We start from the raw sequence: 20879 nt of genomic DNA, 5'->3' as shown, positions 1-20879 counted from the left end.
AATGAGTATTTTTAGTGTTGATATAAATGTACATATTCCTCATCATACTTGCATAATTTCACCCAAATGTTACTTGTCAAAATATTTGCTGCATTAGAACTGTGCTTCTTAAAGCCTCCAAGTAGTAACTGGACATAAGAGGACTTAAATGTTGAGGATCACAGAGAAGCTTAGATATTTAGAGGCATAAACTCTTCAGAATTCTGACAGAGCCTACTTTGCATGAGAAAATAAAACACATATACATTAAATCCAATCACCCCAACACTTGGGATGTTTTATTGCTTACTTAAAGCCACCAGTGGCTTTGCACTTTACAGTTCAAAATGTATACAGTAATTGCCTGGCTGCAAAAGAATAACAGGCATCATCTCACTGCTTTATTAGTACTTTCATCCCTGCTTTAGAACAGTAATGAGCAAAACTGTGTCCCTTGGAAAAAGCACTCAAGGGTACATAAAAAAGTCACCACAAATATCTCATAAGGATCTTTTCATTTAGTCTCACAGTAGACATTTGAAATCTTTTTTAAGTCAGAGCCTGAGAGATTTTCTTTTTTTTTTTGTCAACATAACAGTAATTACAAAAAAACTTCAGCAGTTACATGGTCAACATGTAAATAAAGTTATAACATCAAACACAGTTTTTCCAATATGATACACTAGCCCTGCTCAAAGCCATATCAGTTCACATCATACAAAAAATACAGCTTATTTATATCAGAAGGGAGCAGATATGTCTCTTTCATTTTTAAATTATAAATAAATAAATATCACAGCATCACATCAATAGACATATGATACAGAAGATACTTGTGCTTTTAGGAAGCCAAATATTTCTGGCTTTTGCAAAGAGGGGTTAGGATTCAGAGGTCAGAGACTTCAGTCACTGTTAAGTTCAGTATTAAGTTAGTTATTGTTATACAACTGCAAATACAGTAACATAAACAACCAGCTGTATCAGCATATATGAAAGAGACCTACAATCTGAGACGTACATTGGCATGGTACATGTGGTCAATTGCAGCATTTGATGTCCAGTGGCAACACGACTGAGCATTTTACCTATGTGTCCAGAATCTGGGGTAAGCAACACATTTATAAATTTGTTAATGTTTTAAGAGTAAATGTTACATTAGTGTTTTGCATTTAATATGCCACATAATTAAATAAATAAATACTGGCATAAAGAGGTGAAATTACTGCCAGCAAGTAGATAATGAAGCTGGTGTGTTACATTAATGTTGGATAAGCTGGAATGTTCAGTCAACAAGTTCCCTGATTTTGTCATGAGATGTCTAGAAGTTATCATCTTCATCTCTGCGGGACATAATGAGCTGCCTCCTCGGACCTGTAAGATGAAGGACGCTGGAGGGGGAGTCCATTCCTCCAGAGTCCAATTTAGGAGTGGATATGCATCTTGGTCCAACACGACCCATGAGTCCACGCACATCTCTGTGAAGGGCTGGATCGCTAGGGATGGAGTTTAGATGAACACCTTGCTCCAGACCCCCAATGTCCAAATGAGGATTACTTGCACTGCTGGGAGACTGCGGATCTGCACTGAAGTATAAAGTTGAACTTGATTCTGTAGGGCAGAAATATGGCTCTGGACTGTCCCCAAACACAGACTTACCCTCTGGCGAACTGCGTTTGAAATCTGATGTGGGTGACTCCATTGGGCTCTCCATCTCAAGACTGTCATCTTCTTCTTCGGGTTGTTCAGTTGATGTGGGTTCACTTACGCTCTGGAACTCGTCTTTGCAGTCTGAAAGGGGTGCCAGGCCCTTCCCTTGGGACTCAGAGGTGGAGACACCCTCACAACTGCCTCCAGCTGTAATAGTGATACCGTCATTACTTTTAAACTCTTGGTTGTACTCCTCCATGTCTAGTATGGCCGCTGCTCCTCCTGCTCCATATGCTCTGTTGATTTTACCAAGATCTCCCGTTTTTAGAGCTAGCCGGATCAGGAGCCAATGGTGGTGGTAGCAAGGGCAGGAGTTGTTTGGCCCGCCCCCACAGTTTCCTGGGTGATCCAGCAAAGAGCCAGCTACACCTGAGAGCGAGAAGCTTCCATGGTTTTGAATAGAAGGGGCTGGCAGACTTTTGTCCCCGAGAGAGAAGGACGACTCCCCCTGTTCTATGCACGTGCTGCCCATGTGGTGGCTGTTGGGACCCTGGGAGATCTCTGTAGACTTGGGATGAAGGAAACGGTAGTACAATACCAAAGAAGTAGCCCCTAAGAAGAAAAAGGACAGAAAAAATCTAATGTTACCGCATTGTTTTGTTTTTTTTTTTCATCTGTCGCAAATATGGTCCAAATAAATAGCAGTGAGGGACTGCAGGAAATTAATACTTAATTAACATTTATACTAACACCTATACAAATATATACTTGTGTAACATGAACACAACAAAACCGAAATGATTCCACAAAGTACACAAGTACAAGTGAAAAGACTTAGAAGCCAATTAACTGGTTCATCTTTTATTGCCTTCCTATGATCCTATTTGATGAGTAGTAACATTTAAGAGATTACAATCACTCTTTATTAGTCATTGTGTTGTTTTCAAGAACTACTTTTAACCTTTGTGAGTTCCTACTGGTGTTTTATCACTCAAATACCAGATTAGACAGCTTCATAATAGTCAAATTAGTATTATAATCTAAGTTTCTGTTTCATTGCAGATACTGTTAATAGAATGACTCACCAAGGAGAAAGCTGCACAGCACTGTGGTGGGAAGGGTCATGTTGTCCCACGATGCTTCGCTCAGGAAGTCAGAGGCGGCCAGCAGCAGAGTGGCATTCTCTACTAGCATGAACTAAAGGATGAGAGAAGGTCACAGAATCAGTCATCTGTAAACAGCTTTACGTCACTGAAAGCTGAGGACATAAAGGTGAGGCTGACAGTGCAAACTATCTGCTTGTGAATGTGTGCTTTTTGCTGTTTGTGTGGCCCAGTTACGTAAAGCCCTACTTAAAACTCATAACAATATTCTGAAAAAAGAAACTAGTTGAAGGGCAAACACTTTGTTTGAAAGTCATATCTTACAGCATAGAAACTAGCCATGCGAAATCGGGAAGGTCCATCCTTGACGTTTAGGAAGAGGAAGACGTGGACAAGCCCCAGGATGCCATTAAAGGCACGCCAACACCAGGGGCCAGTGCAGATGTCTGGTTGTTGTGATACCAGCCAGAAGGAGGCTGTGAGCCAGTGGAAACCTGGAGGTCAACACAAAAATAGAATACAATGCGCAGCAGAGGATCCATACAGAGTGTATCATATTGATGCAGAGAAGCAACTCAAGACTGGATCAAGGAGATATACTGCAGAGCTCTGAGAATTATTGCATAACTTATTGATTCAATTTAAAGACGCACTGCATAACTTTCCAACCTTAAAATTGCACGTTCCAGACTTGTTTCATAGCACAGTGACATCTATTGTAAGTATTTCTGGAGCCATCGCTGCCCACCCGCATCCAAAGGTTGAAAACCTCTCCATACAATTTTTCATTCAGGACGCCATGTGATGTTTGCAGCCGAGTTTTGCTTTATGCGTCGGTCACACAGCAGGACATTATATAAACACACCTGCCTTTTTGCTGAGCGAATTGTGGCAGATTCAACAAAGAAAAGCAAGATGACATTATTGGAGGAAGAAAAGAAATGAAAGAAAAAGATAATAAAATAAAAACAAGAGAAAAGATAAGTTTGTTTTTTTACTGGCTGGAGAGAGTTCACTGCACATGTAGGATGAAGATGGATGCTGAATTAGCTGTAAAGAGAGGACACCTAACTGAGACAATTGCAAAAGTTCTGTAGTGCGTCTTCAACATGAAAACCAAATATCTATCCAAACTATCAATCCTAATAAATAAATAACATTATAGTCTCTGTTTTTATACCTTTATTAAAACTTTTAGTATTAGTGAAATCACTATTCATCACTATGCAGAGCCCTTAGCAGCAATAAACCTATTCAATGCCCACCTGCTACTCCACAGACCCACCAGTTGAAGACTCTGGCAAAGAACATGAGGCAGGTCACCCTGGCACCTAGCATGCCTGCCCTCCACACCAGCTGGCACAGCAGGGCAGCTGGAGGCATGGCCAAGTGGCCCGGTCGAATTAGACAGCAAGCTCGGCTGTACAGCACCAGGGCCCAGGAAATAGACAGCACACACAAGCAACAGCAATAGGCCACTGAGGGTAAAACAGAGGAAAAGCATTTGAAAATAGACTTTAAATCCTGTTCAAACATTTTTTGACTGCTAATATGTCCAAAACATCATAAAGAGCCATTAATCCATCTGAAGTTTACCTGGTGACATGAAACCCACATCAGTGGACACCACAACATACGCCTGCAACAGGCTCTGCGGCAGTGTAAGGACAAGTGCCTCTAGCAGCCAAAGGGCAGCAACATCTGCCTGCTGCATGACAGCAACTCCAAGTTCAGCCACTGAGCCCTGCACCTCCAACACACATCTCATGCAGTCCCATAACCTACCAGGAGAGAGAGACAGAGACAAACAGCAGTCGGAATAACCTTTGCAATGCAACGTGAAAATAAAATTTCCTCTCAACTCTAGCTTACACTCTCTATGCCAACAAGTCAGTCTATTTCCAGAAAAAAATGTTTGCTTTGCAAATCCTTATATATCTATATGTTAATTTACTTATCTGGAATTACAAAGATCTTACCTTTTGAATATGCCCAAGTGTAGAATATGTATGACAGAGAGGTAACATCGCCTGTCATCACCATCATCATAGTACCATTTGACACTAAGAAGCTGAACTGCCGTCCCAGGAAGGAAGAGGCCAAGTGTGAGGCCCGCCCACTGCATCTCTTCATTCCAAAGGTAAAACCCAATACAGTAGATCACTGTACACACAGACAAGAGACACACAGATCAAAAAGGGTTTCGGTATGGAGTGTTTGTACATTAAATGTGATATGTTGCCTTTAAATAATTCACAAATCATTGAAGCTATCAAATGTGACAGGATATCTTGATAACAGAAAAAAACAACAGAATCCTTGTGAAATTAAAGGGCACATACATGTCCTTTAAATTTAATTTGATTTAATGCAACAGTCTGTTCTAATGAGATCCACTAAAAGGAGTACTAGTTTAATCATATATACATATATATATATATATATATACATATATATATATATATATATATATATATATATATATATAAATATATATATATATATATATATAATGTATATGTATATATATATATATATATATATATATATATATATATATATATATATATATATATATATGTATGTATGTATGTATGTATGTATGTATGTATGTGATTGAGTGTGTGTGTGTGTGTGTACGTACACATACTACCAGTCAAAAGTTGATAGGCTTATTGGGAAAGCATGTCCACACCTTTGACTGGTAGAGTATATTATATGATTTTATGCAGCACTGAAATTACTTTCTTGACAACAACCTAAAGAGTGCTGCATCTAAAAGCCAGCACAGTATTTTTATATTCAGGAAAGGGTATACCTCAACGGGACAAAAGTACACTTTGTACACAGCAGCCTGACCTTGTCCCATTGATCCACTATTTGGGGGGACATAGCACTGTGCTGAATTGTGTTTTAATGCAGATGTGTATAATTAATTATATTAGAGCTAATAATATTCTAAATATTGATTTTATAATGTCTTCCTTTTGGGGGAGAAGAGTACAAGGCAAATCTGACACATCTGCATCAGTGGAGGAAATATCAATGTCAGCTAGCAGATATCGTTAATTATGGTTTTTAATTTAATTGATTCATCCTTCACAATGAAACCGTATGGCCCCTGGAGGTTTAGAGGCAACAGTTTCTTGATTTCAGCGTCCATTCGGGCTAAACAATACCTGTTCTGTGCCATGTGTTAACAAAAGCCAATCAGATTCCCAGTTCACTGGTAATGGCAGTGTAACAGCGCCTCTGAATTGGGATTCTACCTGAATTATGTCTGTAGCTGACAAGAGCTCCAACCAGAAGCCCACGACAGTCAACATTTTATGTCAATTTTAACCTAAATACCCCAGGTAAAGCACAAGCTATTATTTCACAATGTTCGGTTTTAGCGCCTGATAAGCTAGCATCCCGCTAGCGCGTGGAATTCTATGCCCACTTACGAGCGCTCCGTTCGGCGACGATGACCAGCGCCGACACGCCGAGCAGAGCCGCTTGGCACCACTGTATCCAGCAGCTGCTTCGCCGGGCTGCCGACGGCATCCTGCGGGCGACCGCTCCAGCAGCAGCGTTTATCATGTTGCGGATATGTGGCAGCGAGAGTAAACCGGTGACATTATCCTGGGCATCGTTCACCCTGGGTACATCCGTTTCATTCTTCTTCTCTCGCTGCTTGTCCCTCTGTCAAAATATATGACGTCAGAGGACGTTTTAAAGAGGCATCCGTGACAGACTGTTCAGCTGTGACCGGTCAGAGCTACCTTTCTCTCTTTTCCCCTACCCAGGGCCGGATTAAAAGTGCACAGGCCCCTGGGCCCAGAATGTTCCAGGGGCCCCCATTCCCACCGCAACATTGTGAAAAGGGGGAATGATACACTGCGACACGACATTTCTGACATCTCCCAGCCAATGGTACCAGTGGCAATACGCTAAACACTGTGGTGTAACTATCTGGCTTTTATGTACATTTTGTTTCATGTCCAAAATGCAGATGTTTGCCCTACATGGGCCCCAAGTGAGTGTGGGCCCCTGGGCCTTTGCCCATAATGCCCATTGGATAACCCGACCTTGCCCCTACCTCAGCTTTTTCTTTTCATCATGTTTGTCATTGAAGATATTCAATTTAATTCAACTTCTATTGTGCCACCTTACAACAATGTCATCCCAGGGCACTTTACAGACACATCAACTCTAGCTAATTCATAATAAATAGCCTAGTTACGGAAAGCCAACAAATCTTGACTTCGATCCAATCCCCCATCCTAAACAGGCATGAGGCGATAGTGGAAAGGAAAAATCTCCCTTATAACAGAAAGGAAAAGCCTCCTGCAGAGCCCAGTTAAAGCAGAACAGTCATCTGCCTGGGCTGATTGAAGTGGAGAGGACAGGAAAGAGAGATAACATAGACTGCAACTTTTATCCAGGGAGACCTGCAGAAAAAAGAGAAATACATTAATGATGCCAATACAGTCATGTTTTTCTGCATGGAAGATATATAATAACAGCCTGATGATCGAGGGAATAATGTTTTTAGTAAAATGATCTGTGTGGATTCTCAGAGAAGTCACATGTCAGTTTCCTATGGGACTCGAATATGCTTTCTGTCATTCTTCCTTAAATTCTTTCCATTCATTGAGGAGAAGCTCAGCAATAGCTGGTAAATCTTCTGTGACCTGATCTGCAATGCATCATCAGCACCAAAGAGATGTGTAATGTAGGCATCATAGGATGGCCACTTTTAACCTTTTTGCCACTTGACACCCTTTTAACTCCTTATGAGAGTATCTCAGAAGGATGAAGCACAGTAAGTCAGAATGCATGTCTGTCCTTCAGCCACAGAGAAATTTTAGCTTTATGCAGCCGATATGCATAGATATATTTTTAAATGTTTGATCTGTTTACAGAACCTTTTAACTGACCATTTACAGAATATGAGTATAGGAACAAGACTCATGAGGCAGATGTACAAGTTATCTATTCAGTGTGCAATGATTTAATCCCACATCACAGATACTGGCATTTGCGTTGTAAACTGATAGCAATCTTGTGAATCCATTTGTAAATCGGAAACAACAAAACAGCTTTTAGTGTTTCCTTGATCTATGAGCTCAGCGAGCCTAGTGGTATATATTAAATAATTAAAATATTTCAGTTGTACATTTTAAATGTATGAATTCAACATTTGTCTCTGTTCTTTGTCTTTGTTTGTGGTCTTTGTTCCCCAAAAAGGGTTTCCTCGACAGGTGCTCTGTTTTTAATGCAGGGCTTTAAAAGTCCGCCCTTTTTCCAACCTTGTTCCAGGAAGAAAGATAGTTTTTCCAGTTATCAAAATCTTTTATAATTTCATGTTGTGTAAATGATGAGATGGTGGAAAATCCTTACCCTTTTGAAAGCATCAGCATCTCTGCATTGTACTTTATATGTTGCTAACAGTCTTCGTCTCATCTTTTGTGGGTGGAATGTCTATCACCTGAATAATACTGAAACTGTCTAATAGACATGGATACAAGTGCAAAATTACTCTCAGAACCTTCCTCTCAGTGGAGATAATTTTCATCTGTGGTCTGTTTTTTCAGGGTAAATTGCTGATACTTACCAGTGATGAATATCCCAAGACTCATAACAGGATGTTTATCTGCATCGCCAACTCCCCACATGAGCTGACTACAGTCACACAAAGGCAAGTATGTATGCCATGCATGAACAATTGAGGTTTCCTCTGTGTCGTCACTACAGCATTTAGCCCACTAACGCTGCACATAGTCATGCTTGTACAGTCATTTTCACTTTAATCAGGGTAACATAAATATGCACATAAACGGGAACTCTTGGTAATGCACAATGGAACCACAAAGTAAAAACTTTTATACATAATCACATGTTTAGTTTTTGTTCCATCAAGATGTTCTAGAGATACAAAACAAGACAGCTGAAAATGTTACAATTCAATGCTTTTAAGTATGTTAGATTAAAATCATCAACTTAATAAATAAACAAATATGCAGACATGAAAATCAATCAAGTTAATTTTCTCAGGCCACATTGGCAAAGTTTTGACTCTTCATAAGCTGCAGTCCATATGCAGTATAGACTCGGCAATCCATGATTCAGATACAGCTTTACTTCAAATAGGGCAGTAACAGACAGCTGCGGAGTTGACCCGTAAGGATTATTAGTTTGGATTAGCAGGCAGTCTTAAGTTGTTGAAATGCAGCCTGACTCCAGCTTGATGCTTGTTAGATTCAGACATACAGGAGTGTCATGATGCAGATTAGCACCAGAACACTCCTTTACTGATCTATAGACCCTACTTCGATCTCCTCTCTGGTATCATCCTGATGGCTTGAGACATGATTCTCTATCTTTTGAATCAGGTCAATAACATTCCTGCTACCCATGTCAGCCTCTGCTACCATGGCTTCAAGCTCCTCTGCAGCCTCGCTCATGTCAAACTTCTCTATCTTTAAGTTGATCCGATGTAGGTCCTCTGGCGTGTGTCTGCAGGAAGCTGAGGGGGAGAAAGGACAGAAGCCTTGAAGATGCACCTGCAGGCTACAATGGTGGAGATAAGCACAGGGGCAGCAAGGACAGCGGTGAGGTCTCTCTTCAGTGTGCAGGCGTTTGTGAAGCTTTAGGTGGATGAACTGAGTGAACCGGGCTGGGCAGAGCTTACATTGGTAAGGCCTCTCACCAGAGTGTAGCCTTTGGTGGGTCTTTAAGTTGCTAGTGCTGCTAAATCTCTTATGGCACACCTGTTTAAAACAGAGAACAGATCTTCAGTCCTTTTCTATAGATTTTGCTATATGTGTAAAAACCTCTAATTATAGTTTGGGATCTTTATGCTAAGCTGAAGCCACATATCTAAAGCGCATATCTAAAATATATAACAGTTTAAAAGCTCTAGTCTTACCTTGCACTCATGGGGCTTCTCTCCTGTGTGAACCAGGTAGTGTTTTTGAAGGTGTGCCAGCTGAGTGAAGTTCTTGCTGCAGGTCTGACACTTGAAGGGACGCTCACCACTGTGCACTCGTAGGTGGACCTGAGACACATAAATTGATCAAACTTAATGCCACACTCTGTTGTCAGTGCATAATATATCTGGTTGGCATTTTTCCTCTATGATGATGATGTACAAACCTTGAGGTTGGACAGCTGCCCAAAGACCTTCCTACAGACATTGCACTCATATCGGATCTTTCCATTCAGCCTGGTGAGAGGGTAGGACAGGGTTTTGTAGCCAATGAGCTGCCCTACTTGCTTTGTCGTCCTGAGGTCTATTGCATCTTCATTATTGATTTGGGTGGCAGAGGTAGGTTTGAAAAGAAGGCGGTTTGAGGAGGCAGCCAAGCCTGCTGGTGGTGTGCATCGTCCAGGTGAAAGAGAGGGGAGTGCTCCATGGACTTCACCATCAACCGCTGAGGCGCTGGCCTTGATGGCTGTGGGGAGGTCTGTGTGAATATTGCTCCAAGAAGAGTGTTTAAAATCTCTGAGGTCATTCGAAGGGTTCCTGAGGTAGTTTGTCCTTTGTGACTCAAGGTCCTCGTTGGCTTTGTGTTCGCTGGTTGGAAAAAGAATGAGGTCTTGTTTGGAATCAGTTTGTGCATGTGTCGAGTCTTTGCATCTCCCTGCCAAAGGATGTAGGAGATGTGCATAGTTGTCATAAAGCAAGAAATTAGATGGCAGGTTCAAGTGAGGCTTTAACTGCTCACTGTGGAATGGATATAAATGAGGTGGAAAGCCAAGCGAGTGGTGAGGGAGCAGATACGGACCGTGCCTGAGAACAGACTGGAAAGAATCAGACACAGAGGTTTCTTGGGAAGGTCTGACTTTAACAGAACCATGGCTGTTCTGAAGGGCGAAGTGCAAATGTGGAGGGATAGGCCTGCTTAGTTCTGGCCTTTTGGCAGGTGGAGGGCTACAGGATGGCAAAGATGGCAGAGATTCATATCTGTGGTCATGGATGGACTCTGATAAGGACTGAGTTGGGTAGATGACGCGGGGACACAAGGGAAAAACTGTTGTAGCATTAATCTGAGACAGAGGACCCTCCAAAGACCTTTGGTAGGCAGACGAAGATTTGAAGGGCTCATCACGGAGGATCTCAGAGACGGTGTGTCCTCGTTTTCCTGAAGTCTTCTTAGGAACCGCATTCTGGTCTGTGAGACAAATGAACAGCGAGAAGATGGCATCAGAAACCAGCATCTTTCCATTCTATTTAATGTCACTGTTACGGGTCTTTTTTTTGTCCGGCTCAGTTGCCCTAGCAGAGTCTGGGTCATAACAGTCACATACAAATAATATCATACTGCATATGAGTTCATTTTTAACTTACAACACATTTTCTACAGGTACTCCTGTCCAACCAAATGTTTTCTTTCTAAAAGCTTTACATGTGTACTTTATAGGGTGTCTGGCTCTCTCAAACCTTTGAACTCCACGAAAGAAGACACCGGAAGTGAAACAATGGGGTCTGATTAGGATACAGATAGGTATGTTATCTGAATTATCAGGCAGTTCAGTTCTAACTGTATATTTTATCAGAGGTAGAGCAGGATAGACAGGAAACAGGATACAAGAAACAACCTTTAATCTCAAAATGAGTTATGGGCTAAAGATTGCACCCGGACATAGATGAAGTAGAAACTTGACCAATCACAATTCATCAACCGACCCCTAAATGATACAAAGTTTGTACATAGTTTAAGTTTAGAAACTTTGGATCCAGATGAGTTTCTCAAAGGAGAAGGTTTATATCCAGTAAGTCTTGTGGAGAGATTAAACTTTTTTGGCAGCTCCACTTGGGACAAAAGGAGCAAAGTTTAACATCCACCCATGTTCAACGAAGCAATCTTTATCTTTGCCTCCCTCCCTTTTACTCTGCCCCTGGTCTGTCTCCAGAGAACCCACCTATGAGCAGACAAACAACCAACTCTCAGTGAGATATCAATCTGTCAGCAGGTCACCTTGTCAGGAAGTTCAAGTAGTCACTGAACCGCTTCCTACCTCTCTTCCTCTTTAAGAGACAAATAAATAACTGGAGTCTTGCCAGCGTGCAGTCAGCACCTCCATCAACTGCTAGTGGGAGCATGTATGTGTGTGTAAATGCATATTTTGGTGGATGTGATCACTCTGCCACCTCTCTTTGTAAATGCAAACCAAATGCTTTGTGCACGAATGACCGTTCGGCTCTGTTTGAAAAATGGAAGCTGAAACATTGCCCAAAATCCTGAAATTGGTCTCATCTTACTCTGGTACGGTTGCTGCACCTGTAGACAACCCCTCTCTGCTTTCAGGACTCTACTATCCTCCTTTGTGCTCTGCTTAACAAAGGAGCCATGGGTGTGACTGAGTAACTTCTTAAACAACCACACAAAGAGTGTCAGTCAATCGGAGAAGTTTCACACTGACAGTCCAAACCAGATATGTCTTCAAGCATGGTCTTGGGGATGGTTTCTGTTAACATTAACTATGGGTACTTTGGAGATATCACACACACTTACCATTTTTGTGTACAGCCAGTTGTCCCAGTGAGGGGTGTTTACAGCACTGGGAAAATTCAGAGCAGCTCTGCACCAGAAGCTCCTGGCCTGGCTGAAGAGGTTTAATTGTGCAGAAGAAGATTTCCAAGCCGCTCTGGTACGCAACCAAGTTTTGTTCCTCCACTGCTCGTGCTGGATTGACATATCGCATCCAGTTGCTGTGCTCCTCATTCAAACCATCCAGGATGTGGTGCAAACGCCCATCCAAGAAAACCTGTGAAAGAAAACCGAAACGAGATAAGAGGTAGTTCAGTTAGTGATGACGTATCAGCCATAATTCTAAAGCTGCGACAGTTTCCTCATGTACTTTTGGTAAATCTTGCATATTCTTTCAGCTGACATTGTACTGTGGGTATCCGTGGCATGCAAGTCATTTAGAGTCATGAAAGTATCGCTGAGCAAGATTTTCTCTGTATGACTGGGTCATAGTATTGGTATCTCACCCACTCTACTTTCAGCTATCACATTTGTTTTGGAGTTCTCCTTTCCCACTCTTTAAAGCTTTTCTAATGTTATGAAGCTGTGGAGATGCTGGAGTCATTGCTAACAAATAGTGTTATGGCTGTTGCAAGGTTTGGTTAGGGTTGCATTATTTCAAGGTTGCTGACTCTGAACAGCAGAATTACACATGAGCATGTGTGAAATGGAAGTTGCCCTGATGCTGCTGATTTGAAGCATCACAGCTCTCAGGCTTAAAGCCACTTCCTCGCTTAGTCAGTGTGAGAGTTTGTAAGTCTGGAGAAGTACGGACATGTGTATGGTGTGTTTACTGGCAGTGATACCACTGCTGAGAGAAGCGGAGAGAGATGAGAATTGCTGCGTCACTGAAACCAAACAGCTGTGTGTGTGCTTGTGTGTATGTGTGCATGTGTGACCTAAGACAACGGTGCACAGAACACAGCACATTCACATTCGAGCCCATTTGGTCAAGAAATGTTGCACGATAACCAAGCATTGGCAAAGGGAGCCTGCTTTAACAGGATGTCAGTCATTGACCTCAATTGCCAACCTGTGCCATGCTACAGCCACAGTAGCATCTCCAGGTGGAGTTGCAGGATGTGTACGGTTTTGAAACACACAATCTTTGCATTTCACTCACAAGTGCTCAGTTCCACAGTCTCATATGTTAGTGACTTACTTTCCAAATGTACTTTCTGTTAGCATCTTTCAGCAGTGTTTCATTGGTGTAGCTTTCCCCAACAAAAGGACCAAAACGTGTCCCCTTAGGAATCAGCTCCTTACTGGTCACCCCGAGCACCTGTTTAACAGGGGGGACAAAAAAAACATCAAATATCAGACTGTTTCACAAACTGAAGGCCCGAAGAGGCCCCCTGACTTGAACTCACTTAATTAGAGGGATAAGATTATATAGTCTGACTTATCAGACTTTCCATCCTTCAGTGTGCTTCTTTGTGTTAAGTATGAAATTAGCAAGAAAAAAGAATTCAGCAGTTTGCAGTCATTGCTCTTATATGACATTGACTGTCGTGGTAAATCTATCTTATAACAATTATTTAGTTTTTTTCTAAGCTGTGACACAATGCTTCCCAGCACGTGCTAAATATTTCACGAGCAAGTCACTCGACTTATCTTGAATTTCTCTACCATATTAAAATTTCACCAGTACTCTTGTTCTGTTACCTCCAGGTGTAAAACTCACCTCTCTTTCTCAAGCCTCAAGGCTGATGAAGAGTGGATAAGATGACATGGCCACACCCCAACAAGTTTACTGCACTTTTATTCTCAAAAACCAAAAGCCCTTAAGCGCATGGCTACGAATTGTCTCTTTCATCTCAGACTAATACTTGCGTAGTGTATGTAGCTGGATTAACTGCTGTATACTCTAATTTATTAACCTAGTTTAACTCCTTGCTTTTAACAGCTTTGTTGGTTACCTTTAACCCCTCCACACTGGTGTTACAGATTACTGTAACATATGCTGCTCTGTAATGTGAACCACACTTGAAACTTGTCTTATTTAAAGGTCTTATTTAAAGGTCAAACAGGTATTACAGCAGGTATTTTACTGTGGATCACAAGGCTTCTTTCTGTGATGTAATGGCAACCTTGATCTACACACCCGACCTTATTCTTGTATTTCCTTTTCATGAAGTGTCCCGTAAGGGCAATCTTCTCATACAAATAACACACTGTGATTTCCAAGCCCTTGTCCATCCAATTACAAGCAAACCACTGTCATTTGAAAGATTATTCGTGGTGTTATCAATATTATCAGCCCTCAACTTTACATCATGATGTAATTTTCTGTTGGAACAAAAGGATGGGAATATAAGATAGCCGCTAATCACAGAGTACTCGAGCTGAGTTGTGAGGTGCTTGACTATTGTCTCCATATTTGCCTCACAGCACACATAGCAGAAAGGAAGGGCTCAAATTAGACAACAACAAGTCAAGTACTTCCCGTCTAAGGATGGATGAGTGGATGGAAGGATGTTGGAGTGACGCAGGGAGTTGGCAGTCCCTGAAGACATAAACAACTACTGCACATATGCCTAGGTATTTTTGATTGTGGAATTTAATTGCATCATTTTGTTTTGATTAAAAAAAAAAACTTGTTAAAACTCTTGGAGGGTGGAGCTTGTTTACCTGTTTGGAGTTGTGGCAACATTTCAGGGCAAGGTTTCTGGGTAAGGATCTCTCTGCTCGTGTCTTGCTTTGGTTTTCAGACTCTTCTTCCAGTGGGTAGTCCTTTACAATGTAAGTGCACTTCTCCTCAAAGTCTGCCTGGTTCCACGATGCTACGTTGACATCTACACCTTGCAACTCTGAAATTGCTGCAGTTGTGACTCCTATGCTTTGTGGAGACCTCTCTGAGGTTAACATGGCTGTGCTGCATTCAGATGAGGAGGCCTACAGAAAAGACAAGTCGTAAAATTGGGGAAATCGCTGTTATGTATGTAAAAATCAACGTTATTAAAACATGCAATCTACAGAGTCTCATAGCTGCACCCTTAGAATTTCTTTAGGAATTTTCTTGCTGTTAGTGAACACATTTTACATCAACAATTTTTTCATGCCCTAGTTTAAGGAAAACAATACTCCAAATGCAAACAACAGCTGTAGTTCTAAAGGAAGTCAAGTTTTCAATGGAACTAAAATTAGGTCTTTAAGTGTGAAGAGAGACGTATTGTGGAGGAGGCAGCAGTAAGCTGGACATGAAGAATCTAACTTTTCCATCAGCTGTTGCTACCGGACAAACAAACTTCAAAGGTGAACCTACATGCTTACTGCCCCATTGGCCCCCACTGTCTCATACATCCTGTGACTCTCCCAATCACAACCCCAAGGCTAAAAGGGAGGTTTCTTTGCACGTCAGGCCCAGAGCACGACCACTTTCACAAGGAAACAAGCACTCCCAGTGAATCAACCAGACTTCCTCTGAACTGACTAAGACTTGGCTCTCTGCCAGGTCTGAATTCTCTTTCTCTTTCTGTCTGTCCCTTGTTATCTCTCCATCCCTTCTCACAGAAATTCTCGAGTAATTAAGACGTTAAAAAGAAAGAAGTCGCTGATGGATTGGATGAAAAAGTGAAATATAAAATTGAGAGAGAAAGAAGCCGCTGAAGAAAATGCACAGAGCTTGCCAGTTTGCCAGTCTGATAGTGATTGATAAGCTCTGTGCTTTGTAATATTTTGTAATCATGTGACATAACTTCCCTCTTGATGAGAGGTTAAACACAACTCATATCTACCAGAGACAAAGTGAAACATAAGAATCCTAAAGACCATGGAGTTATATGTAGAATTTAACCAGCAGAAATGTTATTTCAGCGCTTGTCATTTATTTTTCAAAAGAAATGAGACAGTTCAATCTAAAATCTGTGGAAAATCAGACAACACCGACACTGCTCTAACAACAAATTACAGCAACTTTATTTTGCTGGAGAAAAAAGTTCTACAAAAAAAAGTGCAGATACGTAAGATATATGGATTACATTACACCCTATTTTTCTCTGAAGTGTGTCGCCACAGCTCACTTGGAATGACTGTCACAAGTGTGACAACTCACTATGAAACCATTGAACCTAGAGACACAGCAGAATATATATAGTCTGACAATCAAGACATGAGTCAAAAGCACACAGCTGTGGCTTGCAGGCAAGCGTGTAACAGTTTGACTCTAGAAAGCACACTTCACCATAGTTTGACAATGATGCAAGAAAGACACGAGCACATTTAAAATGAAATCTGTAGTGATAATTAATCCACAGCAATATACATTACATGTTTGAGATCAATGGTCTGACATGGATATTGTACACTTACTGTGAAGCCTTGTGAAGAGCCGCACATAGGGTAGGCTGTCTGTGCCCTCCTTCAGCGCGAGCGTCAATGAGCAACTAGTGGCTGTTTGCCGTTTTTTGTCTTCTGCCTCACCCGACGTCAGTGTCTTGTGTACCTCAGTGCGTCTGCACAACTGAACACTAGAGTGTGGAGGAGGGAAGGTGTGTGTCTGAGAGTGTGAGAGAGATACACTCCCTTTTTCTCTAGTGCTCTCCTCCCCCCCCCCCGATTTTTTTCCCTATGACTCCTCCTTGGAGAGTGTTTGTGTGTGTGTGTGTGTCACTCTTTTGCCCCAGGGCATGAAGCTTTCTCCATAGGTGGGTGTGGGGGGTTCAGGGGAGGGGAGGGGGGGTTGTAGACTGACTGTCATACAGCTATGTCCGGATCATACAGATGCATCTTCATTCTCTGACAGTCACGTTCTCTGAGTGAAAGAAACAAACATACCTGCGTAGCCAGTGGTGTAGTGGTCCCTCGAGAAGTGGGTTTACTATCAATTTTTGGTCCTTGTTTAAAGAAAAAAAAAAATAGCCCAGAAAAACATAATTTCATAAAAAGTGACATTTAAGACTACTCTGTTTAGTTCACCCCAAAAATCCATCAGTATAAGTTCTGCTCTTTGGTTTCAGGGAGGAAGAGTTATGAAATTACGAAATCAATATTGGCACATAGAGCTGGTGAGAGAAAGGCTCATAAACTTATATACATATATCTTTATTATGTACATGTTCAAGCTAAGGTTAATGCAGCTCATGGTTAACTGCACCAGTGTAACATTAGTAACCTTATCTGAGCTGCTGGGTGAGGTAGGTACATGTGTATGAGCATTTGTAATTGTAAAAGCAGCATCACAGGGAGCTTAGAAGTTTAGAAGTGGGTATACTCTATGCTGACTGAAAAAGAAGTGGGTATACTCTGTATACCCACGTATACCCTGGACTACACCACTGTGCATAGCCTTCAGAACTCAAGGCCACAGCAATGACAGGATTTCCTGTGAAATAAAATTTACAAAACCTGAACAACAACTTTTGTTTTGTTTCTTTGTTCTTTCTTCTTTTTTATAATAAGAGAAATAAATATATATGTCACTTAATTCTTTGGACAGATTGTTAACAACAATCTTGTTTTACAAGCTTTAAACACATTAATGAAACCGTCATTTAGTAAAGTAAAACTCTAAAATGTGATTGAATTTGGTTTCGCAACTCATTAACAGTGGTATGCTGAAATATTTCCTCCTAAAAGTTGCGTGTGTGACTTACTCACAGTTACCAAATGTAAACTTTAGGAAGAAATAAGATAGAAAAAAGGTGGCCCTGCAATAGACTAGCGAACTGTCTAGAGTGTACCCTGCCTTTTGCCCAAAGACTGCTGGGATAGACTCCAGCTTCCCCGCAACCATTAATTGGAATAAGCAGTTAGGAAATGAATGAATGAATGAAGATACTTTTAAGATCTTTCAAGAAGATTCTTTTAAGTTAACAAAAAGAGGACAATAAGTAGGTGTTCAATGCAACTATTTAGTCGCTGCGAAAGGATAGCTGCTGAATTACTGTATGCAAAGTCAGCTAAGGTCGATTTAAAGGTTCCTTTTAAAACCAGTAATCATGTTTTACTGTGTTTCATGTTTTTTTTTTTATCTTAATTCTTCTCATGATTGGGTCAGTTCAAACCTAAGTGTGATGTCTGATTAAAATAGAGTAAGTCTTTATCATGCTCAAGGTGACATAATTATTTATTTCATCTTTTAAATCTATCTTTTTCAAATAATTTAAGTTGCTAATTGTAGCATATTGCACTGTGAAACTGTGACAAGTACGAGTCATCGTCCTGGGCAGTTGAAGGGAAGCCACATGTGGGTTGGTAATTGGAAAAATTCTGTTTGTTCAACCTCTCTTCTTTCCTTGTTCGCTTCTTTGGAAGCGGCACTTGCTTTCGTAGGCTGCCAATCAGTTTGGTATTTTCTGAATGTTCAGATAAGCTATCCACATGCTTGACACGCGACTCGATGTGAGTTTTTCTGCATTCTTTTCACTTTCTCCACAGTTTTTCTTCTATGTTCACAAAAAGCTGCCACATGTTAAGTGGATTCTGTCCCTCGTGTTTTCCTTTCATCTTTGTGGTGTTTTGTCCTTCCTGTCGTGCTTCCTGTTCCACTCACCACACCTGACCAAGCTACTAATTACGACTGCTGACATGAGCCACCATGTAATTTAAAATCTACTTCTCCCTCGCTGTTTCTTTCTCCTCGCCTTCAGTCAAATCATTCATCACCTTCTATTCAACTCTTCTCACCTCTCTACCTTCAGCTCTTCCTCTCTAATGCCTCAATCTGGACCTTATCATCCCTTCATCTATTACTCAGAGGTGCAGGATGAGTAATTCACTTAATGACACAGACTTTTAGTCTGAGTTGTTTAAAGGCCTTTCAGACAATATTGCTCTTTGGTCATAAGTAGGTTGATGCTTTGGTAGGGTGGGTTTATATATCTGTGTGTTTAGTTGGAAATTGGTTTAGACTATGTGGAATTCAAAAGTGGCAAGATGCTGAAAAGACTTTCAGACATATGAAAATGACTACGGCAGATATGTTAATAGAAATGTGGTGTGCATATATGAAGTTCAACAATGACAAGCTCTGTGAGTGACTTTGGGAGATTTTTTTTTATCTGCTGTTGCGCATGAAGCACCACAGAGGCCTTAGAGATCAGTCCCACTGGAGGCTGCAGCTAAAAGCATTTCTACCACTAACACACTCCTTTTTTTTTTTTTTTTTAAAATGCATCTGCTTGTCTAATAAAACGAGTCAAGAAATTTTCCCCACATGCTGCTATGGCCTCTCTAGTTAGATCCATTGTCCTGGTGTGCTATCTAAAAATAATTCCATATTTATTAGTTTTTAGTATTCAAAGGTACTCTACCCTCTTATCCAAGTTTAGTCATTAAAGATCAAAAAACTCCAACAAAGATCAATTATTAAACCCGTATTTGGCATCAGGATAAATTGGTGCATTTTTCATTTGAAATTTAGGATTGCAGTGCAGATGATTTGTATGATTTGTCCATATCCACCTAAACAGGGGAAAATATGGACTTTTCCATGAAAACCGCAGTATCAGTGCAATGGCTGAGGAGATATGGAGTAATCAACATTTTACTTATAGAAAATCTTTAATTTGTGGATTTTCTTTACTTTTAAGTACATGTTTTGAAAGTAGAGAGAACACTTTGCCAGCAGTTTATTTCTTGGACTAAACCTGAATGTGGAATCTGGCTTGTACTCTGACTAACAGTGGCATTTGGGGCCTCTGTAAACGGCATAGGATGGAGCTTTAGGTCTGTAATTTCCATGCTTAAGTCTATACCTGCCTCAGGTCATTTCTCGCAGGAGTACTAAAGGCATCCACTCCTTCCTTTTCACCTCCCCCAAGCACGAAGACAATGATCTTCAGAAGGGATGGCTGAGACTGAGCCCATTTTATAACCCATTACAGCTGAAATGTTCGACGCAGTCGCCACTTCTCTCTTTACAGTTTTATGGCTGACTCAAAGAAAAAGTGTTTTTAATTCTTTTAGAACTATGCTGGCACACTCCATTACTCTCACCAGTGTTGCCTCAATGTTTTCTCCTGCTAGGTTGCACTGTTATTAGCCTGTCAGCTACATCAGTCTTCCCATTCATTTCATGTTTGGAAGCGATTTCCTTTGCTCTCCATTAGCCAGGATTTTATCAAGCTTGTGGTTGAGAAATCACTCATTTGCATGTGCATTTCTTCCGGTCTTTGACAGTTTGATTGAGGTCAGATAAGCTTCATTGACATGACAGAAGCAATGTGAACTTAATGAATGTTATGGACAATGTCTTAATCCATCTTTTTTGCTTTCCTCTCTTTCTTTTCAGGTGTGAATGTAGCTGAATGTCAGCACTGTACTACAGCCACCACCCACCAAGTCCACCAACAGTCTCTTCTCAATTGCTAGATGATCCCGCGTTGACAGGCCAAGAGTTATTATCATGGTTTCAGGGCTAAGAGGAATTCTGCTGCACTTCACAACAGATGTCTTTTTGAATCCTGAAAAAACCACCCACAGAGACAAGGAGAAAACGGGGCCACTCCAGTCAGCTGACCCACATATGGATGTTTGTAACCTGTGAATGATCACCACTGACATCACAACAAGGATGCAGATGAGTCTGTAAACACACATGAACTCAGATAGGACACCTGTTTTATACTGTTCAAACTTTGGTGTACTCCTGTATAAATAGTATTTCTGGCAGTGAGGATGTTAAGTATTA

The 20879-nt window shown here is 41.0% G+C and overlaps 2 protein-coding genes across 2 annotated transcripts; both read right to left on the bottom strand.

Moving 5' to 3' along the window:
- Window positions 1-1297: 1297 nt before the first annotated feature.
- On the bottom strand, window positions 1298-6311 carry xkr5a (XK related 5a; the record flags this gene model as incomplete). The annotated part of the gene is made up of 7 exons (XM_079255606.1): window positions 1298-2238; window positions 2712-2823; window positions 3054-3223; window positions 3995-4207; window positions 4326-4510; window positions 4709-4892; window positions 6176-6311. 7 exons carry the CDS (start codon window positions 6309-6311, stop codon window positions 1298-1300), a joined length of 1941 nt encoding a protein of 646 aa, XP_079111732.1.
- Window positions 6312-9022: 2711 nt separating this feature from the next.
- prdm1c (PR domain containing 1c, with ZNF domain) lies at window positions 9023-16585 on the bottom strand (the record flags this gene model as incomplete). The annotated part of the gene is made up of 7 exons (XM_079255087.1): window positions 9023-9484; window positions 9643-9771; window positions 9870-10888; window positions 12233-12485; window positions 13410-13529; window positions 14879-15142; window positions 16559-16585. The coding sequence occupies 7 exons, from the start codon at window positions 16583-16585 to the stop codon at window positions 9023-9025; spliced, it is 2274 nt and encodes a 757-aa protein (XP_079111213.1).
- Window positions 16586-20879: the final 4294 nt, after the last annotated feature.

Source organism: Telmatherina bonti (genome assembly GCF_933228915.1).
Source record: "Telmatherina bonti genome assembly, chromosome: 16".
Classification (NCBI taxonomy): domain Eukaryota; kingdom Metazoa; phylum Chordata; class Actinopteri; order Atheriniformes; family Telmatherinidae; genus Telmatherina; species Telmatherina bonti.
This window is presented reverse-complemented; position numbering and strand designations above follow the sequence as displayed.